Genomic DNA, 11,143 nt, shown 5'->3' on the forward strand with positions numbered 1-11,143 from the left:
ATTTTCCTTTGGCGTCGGTTAACCTTTTCTTGAGGTTTCAGCTCGTCCGCTCTCACTAGGGTGATAAGGTGTTGACAGAATCCTTTTGATCTTATGATCCTCGAGAAACTTGGTCACTTTGCTGCCCATAAATTATTTTCCATTGTCACATACGATTTCGGATGCCATTCCGAACTGACATATGATGTGGTCCCAAATGAAGTCGATGACTTCCTTATCCCTGACCTTCTCGTATGCCTGTGCTTCAACCCACTTATAAAAATAGTCAGTCATAAATAATATAAATTGCGCCTTACCGGGTTCCCATGGAAGAGTGCCAACGATGTCTATTCCCCACTTCATGAATGGCCACGGTGACAAGACCGAATGCAGCAGCTTCCCGGGTTGGTGAATCATCGGAGCATGTCTTTGGCATTCATCACATTTTCGTACGAACTCCTTCGCGTCTTTTTTTATGTTGATCCAGTGATAGTCGACTCTGATTACCTTTCGATCTAATGATTCGGCGTTTGAATGATTTTTGCAAGTACCCTAATGGACTTCCATCATAACATACTCGGTATCTCCTGGTCCTAGGCATATTTCTAGTGGGTCATCGAATATTCTTTTGAACAAGGTTTCATCTTCATACAAGCTGAATAGGGCTTCCTTTGTGCGCAAGGTCCTCGATTCTTTTGGATTTGAGGGGAGTTTCTCGGTCATCAAATATTCTACATATTTGTTTCTCATATCCCAAGTCAAGCTTGTAGAGTTTATTTCGGCGTGGCCTTCTTCTACTACCAATCTAATAAGTTGTACAACTGCCCCCGAGTTGAGCTCGTCGTCTTCAACCGACGACCCTAAGTTCCCAAGGGCATCGGCCTCGCTAGTTTGATTTCGAGGTACATGCTGCAAAGTCCACTCTTTGAACCGATGTAATGTTACTCGCAACTTATCCAGGTATATTTGCATTCGTTCTTCTCTGACCTCGAATGTTCCATTAACTTGGTTCACCACGAGGAGGGATTCACACTTAGATTCGATCACCTCCACCCCCAAGCTTTTGGCTAGTTCAAGACCTGCAATCATGGCCTCATATTCGGCCTCGTTGTTAGTCAATTTTACAGCCTTAATAGATTGTCTAACTACATTCCCTGCTGGTGGCTTCAATACAATGCCGAGTCTAGACCCTTTTGCATTCGAGGCATCGCCCGTAAAGAGGTTCCAGATTCCCGAGGACATCCCTGAGTATACCAATAACTCTCGTTCGACCTTGGGTATCAGGGCCGGCGTAAAGTCAGCCACGAAGTCTGCCAAAATTTGAGATTTGATGGCTTTTTGGGGTCGATACTCAATATTGTACCCACTGATTTCCACATCCCATTTGGCCAATCATCCCGAGAGTTCGGGTTTGTGCATAATATTTTGCAATGGGTAAGTTGTCACAACACACATGGGGTGGCACTGAAAATACAATTTCAGTTTCCTAGAGGCACTTAGCAAAGCGAGTGCCAATTTTTCTAGGTGAGGGTACCTAGTCTCAGCCTCACCTAGGGTCCTGCTAACATAATAAATTGGAAATTGCATACCTTGTTCTTCTCGGACCAGGACTCCATTTACCGCTATTTTCGATATTGCCAAGTACAAGTACAACTGTTCATCCTCTTTCGGTGTATGAAGCAGTGGAGAGCTCAATGAATATCATTTTAGTTCCTCCAGGGACCATTGACACTCCGAGGTCCATGAAAAGTTCTTCTTCTTTCTGAATAGCGAGAAGAATCGGTGACTCTTATCGGATGACATCGAGATGAATCGCCCCGGGGCGGCAATACGCCTAGTTAGCCTTTGCACGACCTTTACGTTGTCCACTACCATGATATCCTTGATAGCTTTGATTTTGTCAAGGTTGATCTCGATTCCTCAGTTGGATACCATGAACCTAAGAAATTTACCTGATCCAATTCCGAACGCACATTTCTCCGGGTTTAGCTTTATGTTGTACTTTTTCAATATACTGAAGGTTTTCTGCAAATGCTTTAAATGGTCCTATGCTTGCAAGGGCTTAACCAACATATCGTCAATGTAAACTTCCATGGATTTTCCTATTTGTTCTTCAAACTTCTGATTTACCAGGCGTTGGTAAGTGGCACCTGCATTTTTTTAATCCAAATGGCATCACGTTATAGCAGTATGTGTCATACTTAGTGATGAATGAGGTCTTTTCCTGATCATCCGGTTTCACCCGTATTTGGTTGTACCCAGAGTAGGCATCGAGAAAATTGAAGATCTTATGGCCGGCTGTGGCATCAACCATATGGTCGATGTTAGGCAAAAGGAAAGAGTCCTTGGGACATGCTTTATTTAAATCTTTGTAATCTACACACATTCTCAGTTTGTTCCCTTTTTTAGGTACTACTACTACGTTTGCTAACCATTTTGGGTATTTGACTTCTCGAATGGACCCTACTTTAAGGAGTTTAGTTACCTTGTCCTTGATGAAAGCATGTTTGATCTCGGACTGGGGTCTCCTCTTTTGCTTGACCGGGTGGAATTTCAGGTCTAGGCTTAGCTTGTGAGTGGTTATCTCCGATTGGATCCCTGTCATGTCAAGATGGGACCAAGAAAAATAATCTATGTTAGCTATGAGAAATTGAATGAGTTTTTTCTGAGCTCGAGAGTTAATCTCGTGCCTAGGTATACCTTTCGATCGGGTAGATGTTCGATCATTGTGACTTGCTCCAGCTCTTCGACCATTGATTTTGTAGCATCGGAATCATCAAGGACTATAAAAGATCTGGGAACCCCGTAATAATCGTCTTCATCGGTCCCCTATTTATCCGATTGGGTCGTGGCTTGTTTCAATAATTGCTATTTAGTTTCCTCCTTTTTAGTCGAACTTGGTTCCTTCGATGTCACCACTGTTGATACCAGAATCACTTCTTCGACTGTAAATATTTCCTTTACGGTCGGTTGCTCCCCGTAGATCGTTTTAATTCCTCCCGGCATTGGGAATTTTAATACCTGGTGAAGAGTCGAGGGCACTGCCCTCATGTTATGAATCCATGGCCTCCCAAATAGGGTGTTGTACCTCATGTCCCCCTCAATCACATAAAACTTGGTTTCCTGGATGGTCCCGGTGGCATTTACTGGTAATGTTATTTCTCCCTTAGCAGTTTCACAAGCCATGCTGAATCCGTTCAGCACAAGGGTTGCAGGCACGATTTAGTCCTATAGGCCAAGTTATTCTACGACCCTCGATCGAATGATGTTGGCCGAGCTATCTGGATCGATTAACACACGTTTAACTCGAGATTTATTCATGAGTATAGATATTACCAGTGCATCATTATGGGGCTGTATGATTCCTTCTATGTCCTCGTCGCTGAAAGACAAAGTTCTGTCTAGTATGTAATCTCGAGTTTGTTTCTCCCTTATGATGGATACTTTGGAGCGCTTTAACATCGTACCTTGTAGAACATCAACCCATCTGATGATCATGTGAATGACGTGTTGAGGTTTTTCTTGCTCGGTTTGTTTATTAGAGTCCCTATTTCTGAAATAATTCTTTACTTGGTCACTCAGGAATTCTCGAAGATGCCCGTTATTGAATAATTGGGCTACCTCCTCCCTCAGTTGTTGGTAATCCTCTATTTTGTGGTCGTGAGTGCCATGATATTTGCACATCTGGTTTGGATCCCTTTGGGCTTGGTCGGATTGTAGAGGTCGAGGACATTTGGTATCTTTGATGCATCCGATAGCCGATACGATGGCAGCAACATCAACGTTAAAGTTATATTCTAATAATCTTGGTGCTTTTTTAGGTTCGATGGGCCTGTCGAAACCGTTCTTGCTCAGTAGCCCTCGGCTGCTCTGGCCTCGGTCAGTTCTCCTTTCATTTCACATAGAACCCCGTCTAGACCCATTATTTCTTCGATCCTCACTGTACAGCTAATACCGATCCCTGTTCAGCCATGGTTCACGATCGATATCAATCGTGACTCTGTCGATGGGTCTAACAAGATAAACGAACCCAGAAAGAGCCCTCAGTTGATCATCTTCAACTCTGATCTTCAATTGATATCGGTTATGCATATCAGCCCAAGTGACAACCAGATATTCTATTAGATTTTGCTTCAACTGTTGTGAAGCCACCGGACTTCGAACATTGAGTCCTTGGGTAAAAGCTTGAACGACCCAATCATCAGCGACTAGTGGCAGGTCCATCTGTTCTATTTGAAACCGAGATACAAATTCTCTGAGCATTTCACTATTCTTTTGCCTTACTTTGAAGAGGTCTGATTTCCTTGTTTCGACCTTGATAGACCCAGCGTGTGCTTTCACAAAAGAGTCTGCAAGCATAGCAAATGAGTCAATACAATTAGGGGGTAAGTTGTGATACCATATAATAGCTCCCTTTGACAGGGTTTCTCTGAATTTATTCAGCAAGACTGACTCGATCTCATCATCCTCCAAGTCGTTTCCTTTGATGGCGCATGTGTATGAAGTGACATGCTCGTTTGGCTTGGTCGTTCCGTTGTACTTAGAAATATCGGGCATGCGAAATTTTTTAGGGATCGGCTTTGGAGCCGCACTCGGAGGGAAAAGTTTATGTACAAACTTCTTGGAATCCAAGCCTTTCAATATTGGCGACACTCCCGGGATCTGATCGACCCTAGAATTGTAGGTTTCCACCTTTTTGTCGTTTGCTTTTATTTTCTTCTCTCCTGATTTATTCGTTTTGTCAACTCCTCGAGCATTTTTATGATCTTGGGGTTATTACCCGACTAGTTCCCATTCCTCCCTGCGAGTGATCTCTCGATACGGGTCGGGCTCGATCCTTCTCGGTATGCGGCTGTGCTTTTGTAACTGAGCTATTGCCGCATATTGAGCTTGCAACATTTTAAAGATCATCCCTAGATGTCACACCTCCTTTTGGCACTACACCCCGGGGAGGGTGTATAAGGAGTTTTTCCAATTAAAGGACAATCGAGACGGGATTTGTTTTATTAAGAGATTCAGAGTCGCCACTTGGGAGATTAATGGTGTCCCAAGTCACCAGTTGAATCCCGAACCGAGGAAAAAGATGACTCTGTTAACAGTCCGCGAATTAGAAATCCGAGTAAGGAATTCTGTTAACCCAGGAGAAGGTGTCAGGCATTCCCAGGTTCTGTGGTTCTAGCACGGTCGCTTAACTGTTGTATTTAGCTTATTCATCTGACTTTATTACATGAAGATCCTATGTGCCAATTTTTACTTTTAACCGATAATTATTCAAATTTAAAGAAAATTGAACGTTGTTTAAAACGTGTCTTTGGAATGCACCACATGAAATGCACCTGCAATCCTAAACACATTTTATTCAACGTTTTGGGATTTGATTTGGGTCACATGAAATGCACACCCGAGTTTAAGAAAGTAATTTAATTAAATCGTGCCTAAAGATTCTAACGTAGTATCATTTTAGGAAGGGCCGTGAAATTCGCTAAACGGCCCTCCCAAATTCTAATTATTTTACTAACCCTCTATTGAGGGCCCCGCAATTGTGTTTATTGGGCGAGGCTCGTCTCAAGTCTACTCAAAGGTCCAATTAATTAGATAAAGTCCTAGCGTGATTTGAGTCCAATTTAAACAAACAGTTGAGCTAACCTTAATAACTAACAGAAATAAAATGAAATCAGCATTCAGTTATGTGAGAAACCCAATTAGCGACAGGCCCCATCTTGATAAAACTATGACTCAAATTGCGGTCCAGGACCAATAAATAATTATAGGAAATGACTCCTCTATCAACACTTAAATGTCCGATCACCAATTCATTGTACCAAAATCGCATATAGGTTATATTTGAATCATTTTCACTTAAGACAAATTGCATAAAAGGGAAATAATGAATCTGGACATCCATGGAATAACAAAGGGTTAACAGGACTTTATTTCTAAAGAATTACCAACCAATGGACCTTCTTCTTCAATCAACGAAACAAATCAAAAGCTTTAAACAATAAACACTATTCTTCTACTCTTCTTGAAAATCAATGGAGAAATACACTAAATGAAGACCAACAAAACTGACTCTAGGACAAAACAACTGAAATCAGCCACGCCTCTTCCCTTAATTTCACCTAGCTAGTATGATCCCTGAAATTGAACTTCAAACATGAGCACAACTCACACAACTGAACCTCAACTTAAATTTTAAGTCCAAACAATTGAAATAAACAGACCTGAATCATTAAAAAAGATCCCTTAACGCGAAACTACCACGAATTCAAGCTGATCTTTAGCTAAATCAGTAGCATATATCAACAAAACCTAAAACTGAAAAGAAGAAGCCAGAGAATATAGTCCTATTCTGGCAGAATGACAGGATGAAGGGAAATAGACATATCAAACAAGGCTTATGGAACTCGTTTCGAGCTTATACGAACAAACTGGATCCAAACATTTACAACAAGCTCAAGAGAACACATTACTGAACTATGGATCATTTGAACAATAACAAATTCCTTTATCAAATATTTAATCAAACTGATTCTAACAGCAATTGACGTGTTTCATCAACTCAAATGACCAAGAATCGAATCTGACTTTAATCAAACGCATTCGTCAAACAATCAGATTCATACCAGTATTGCAGGGCAGACAATTTCAGAGTTCAATTCATATGTAAACTAAGCTAAATAGAACCAGAATAAACATGAGCACATTGTTCATTTAAAGTCGACGACACTTGATTCAGAATATTCTTCAAGCTTGAATAACCGTTAAGACATGTAGGTAATGAAAGACGACTATTCAAATCGATTTCTACTAACTGAAAATACTCAAATACATCATACTACTGATAATGAATTCATTCAACACGAGGTTCGATCCTAGCACAAACAGAGCACTCGAGACAGAAACACATAGTTCAAAGCACTAAAACGAAACAGAATCGCAAGAACAGAGAGATGAAGATTGAACCTGAAATTTCGAACTTCTTTTGATAACAGAATCGAAGGCGATTACACAGTTTCGACTCCAAACTTTCAGCAGTAAAATAACAGAAGGCTCGAAGCACAGCCAAATCAGTAGCAAAGACGAGCAGAAATCAGAAGTCTAGACATCGACGAACTCAGCAATTCTCAAACGAGCTCCATTTGTAAACCAACTCCATCACAAGCACGATTAAACCAAAGATAATATGCAAAGAAATCGAAACTCTTTTTTATTTTTCATTTGTTTTTACTCTAATAAAGAAAAATAGAAATCTAGGATATTTTCTGTATTTTCTGGGATTGAAACTAAAAGAAAATCCAAAACAACGAGGGTTTTGTATCAATCAAACAAACGCCAAGAATCAGAAAATCAAAATAGAAATTAGAAATCGAACCTCCGAACTTTTTCCTTCCCAAAATTCCTCTTCCCCCCAAAAAAAATCGAATTGAGTCCTTTTATGAAACGAACCCCTGATGAATGTGGGGCTCGGATTGAACGAAATCAATCCAATGCCTCTCATTCATCCAATGAATCGTCTCTAGGACCTTCCAATCGCGTGCCTTCTCTCAAAATCGAGCGAGTGAACAAAAGCGAATCTTGGCATCAGAAAATCCGTTAGCAACAGCAAGAGGATAGATAGAGGGACGCGTGGGTTAGGGCTTGATGCTCACTCGCGTGAAGTTTGACGATTTTTTGGGACGAATTTGGGGCTTGACTCGCGTGTTCTTCAAAGAAGAAGAACAGTCGCGGTTTGGGATTAGGGGTCTGGGGGTCTGATTGTATTTGCGTGTATATGGACGGGTCGGGTTGGCATCTGGGCGAGTTACTGAGAAGAAGGGGGTTGGGCTCGATTTAAAGAAGAAGAGGGGTTTTGGGCATTTGGGCTGGTCCAAATTGGGCACTATTTGGGTATAGGATTTGGCCCAGATTCACATTAAACTCTTTTTTCCAAATTTCTTTCTTTTATTTTAAAATTTTTTTAATTAAAAATCCTACAAATTAAAAAAAATCCTAAACTATCCAAAAGTGTGAAACTAAACTAATTAGCTAATTATAAAAATTATAAATAATACGTAATTCTAAATTAAAAGAGGAAAATTAATAAACTAAAAATTAAAAGACAAAACATGTAAAAATGGACTATTTTTATGATTTTCAAATTTTTATAAAGCAAATAAACCTGATTAATTCTAAAAACGTAAAAAGAAATCCTAAATGCAATGCATGATATTTTGGTGCTTTTTCATGACTTAAATAAAACTTAAGTATGCACAAAAATGCAAACAATTAAATAAAAATCCTACAAAATCCTGTAAAATGGTAAAAATTGGAAAAAGTCTATTTTCTTTGATTTTATAAAAATGCAAAAAGTAAAATAGAGTCCTAATATATTTCAAAGTTAAACTAATTAACTCCTGAAATTGTTTAAAATCTATTTCATGACAAATTCAGCAATTAACAATTAAGAATGCAAAAGTGGATTATTTTTATTATTTTCTTTATATTTTGTTCTAAAACAAATTAACCCCTAATTAATACTAAAATATGAAGTTAAATCCTAAATGCAAATGCCAAATGTATATTTTTTTTTGTATTTTTATATAAATTAAAATGCACAAATAAAATGCAAACAATCAACAGAAAATGACACAAAATTCACAAAATTGTAAAATAATGAAAAAGATCATTTTGTTTGAATTTTTTTTTGGGAATAATCTGCTTAGGGAAAAAATCACGTGCTCGCAGCTGCCCCTCTTTGTCCGGAAACACGAAGAGTTTTCGTGCAAAGACAAGTGAGCGGAAATGAGGGATTTTTGCCCATTCACATACTCCGTGTGAAGCATTTTTGAAAAATTTGACCGTACCCTGCTTCAGAGGTTGCCTACATATCCTGGGCTAAACAGGAATCAGGTCAGTGTAGTTCGGGAGTGTCTGGTAGCTGGGACTACCAGGAGCTGTGATTTCACTGCGACTGTTGTTGCTGCTGCTTGCTGACCTCCCTTATTACACCATGTCAAAATAAAAAGAAGCTAGCCTAAGCTACGAATTACAAAATCCTATCTAAATCTTCAAACTTGCTTTTGTATTTCTTGTTGCTTTGTTGTCTTGTGTTCTCTTGGTTAAATCCCTTGTCGTCATTTCAAATTGCTAACTGAGATGTTGTTCCTTCCCTTCCAAATTTCTGAACTTGAATAATCTTGGACTTGAATGTATTCCTCTGTTATCCAGGCGGGCTCCTGACTACTGAACTTGAACTTGAATGTACTCCTCTGTTATCCAGGCGGACTCCTTATTGCTGAAACTTGAACTGTATGTCTCTATTCTCCAAGCGGACTCCTGACTTCTGAATTTTGAAGTTGAATGTCTCTATTCTCCAGGCGGACTCCTGACTTCTGAATTTTGAAATTGAATGTCTCTATTCTCCAGGCGGACTCCTGCCTTCTGAATTTTGAAATTGAATGTCTCTATTCTCCAGGCGGACTCCTGACTTCTGAATCCTGAAATTGAATGTCTCTATTCTCCAGGCGGACTCTTGATTTCAAATTAGATAAGAAATTGATTGATAACCAAAATTCGAATTGTATCATCTCTGTTCTTCAGGTGGGCTCCTGATTGCTTAAAATTTGAACGGTATGTCTCTATTCTCCAAGCGGACTCCTGACTTCTGAATTTTGAAATTGAATGTCTCTATTCTCCAGGCGGACTCCTGACATCAAACTTGAAAAGTATGTCTATGTTCTCCAGGCGGACTCCTGACTTCAACAAAATAATCAACCAACGAAAATTTTCTGCTCCAGTTTGGAAGTTGGGTGTATGGGTGAGTGTTAAACTGAATCATATTATCACATATTACTAAGAATTGAAAGCTAAATCCTATATCCAGGGAGGTCCTGACAACTCCTCATAATTACAAACCTAAGGTATTACTCTCACTACATCATGTTATCTACAAGGGTTTAAACTACATCCTTTTATACAGGAAGATCCTGACAACTCCAAACAATTATGAATCTAAGGTGTTACTTCTCACTATACCATGTTATCTTACCCGGGTATTTGAATTACGTCCTATTATCCAGGAAGGTCCTGACAACTTGAATTTTATCCTAAACATGCAAACTTTGCAACCAAATTATATTCCCCTATGCTATTCATGATTATCTTGTATTTAATCAAACCGCACTTTGCGGCCAAACCTAATTACTGCTTGTTTTTCCCTCCTGGAGAATTCCTCCTCAACAACTAACTTTTCTGCCCCTGTTTCAATCAAAGAAAATTTCGTTAGTTTAAAACGGTGGTTAGTTGATAGCATTCTTGCTGAAAAATCCTTCCACTGCCTTGCTTTGTGTTGACTGACTTCCTTGAACTGACCCTGAACCGCTTGACTTTCTGACTGACTTTCGAATTCCCCAACCTCTGATAACCTGAATGTTTTGTACCCGTGTTGTTGTTTCATACCTCCGACCCCTTTGTCTGAACCTTTACATTTCCCACAACATTGCCCAATTATTCCACCGATGAAACTTCCTGCGACTTCCCATATTCCATTTTTACATCATGTTGTTGTTGACATGCTCTAACAACATTATGCTTTACCATTTTCGGAATATGGTAGTGAGCTTTGAAATCCTTTTGCTTGCATTGAACAAAACTAGCACTGACACATCTTAGCTAGATTAAACCCTCAAAAAAAAATGAAATGCAATGATTTTTTGAGTTAAGGATAAGAAGAATCCAAAACCAGATGACTGTTTAAAAAGAGAAGGAAAAGAAACTTATCTAAGCGGAACAGCTGGTACCAATGGTCATGACATGCATTTGGATTAATTGGCCCAATCTATCCAACTAACCAGCTTTCAATTGTCATACTTTGTTGCCCCAGAATTTCCATCACTTGATTACTTTACCCAAACCTTAACTTTGTTCATCCTGCGGTGCCTCGAAACAGTTTTCCACCCACAGACCTTTTGTCAATTAACCATTTTTCAACTCACTTTCGCCTTAAGGTGCCCGCGAGAGTTTTCACCAATAAGACTCTCTCATTTATTTTTCTCTCAGCTCCCGTCGCCTTATGGTGCCTGTGAAGGTTTTCACCAATAAGACTCTCTCATTTTTTACTTTGTTTTTCTTGCTTGGACCCGAGTGTTGCCCCTGTCATGAGTTACTTCTACCTGCTCAACTT

The 11,143-nt window shown here is 39.5% G+C and overlaps 1 protein-coding gene across 1 annotated transcript; it reads right to left on the reverse strand.

Moving 5' to 3' along the window:
• Positions 1 to 531: 531 nt before the first annotated feature.
• On the reverse strand, positions 532 to 1,221 carry LOC138887303 (uncharacterized). Its single transcript, XM_070169033.1, has one exon. It carries the CDS (start codon positions 1,219 to 1,221, stop codon positions 532 to 534), a length of 690 nt encoding a protein of 229 aa, XP_070025134.1.
• Positions 1,222 to 11,143: the final 9,922 nt, after the last annotated feature.

The sequence above is a fragment of the Nicotiana sylvestris genome, chromosome 3 (genome assembly GCF_000393655.2).
Source record: "Nicotiana sylvestris chromosome 3, ASM39365v2, whole genome shotgun sequence".
NCBI lineage: Eukaryota > Viridiplantae > Streptophyta > Magnoliopsida > Solanales > Solanaceae > Nicotiana > Nicotiana sylvestris.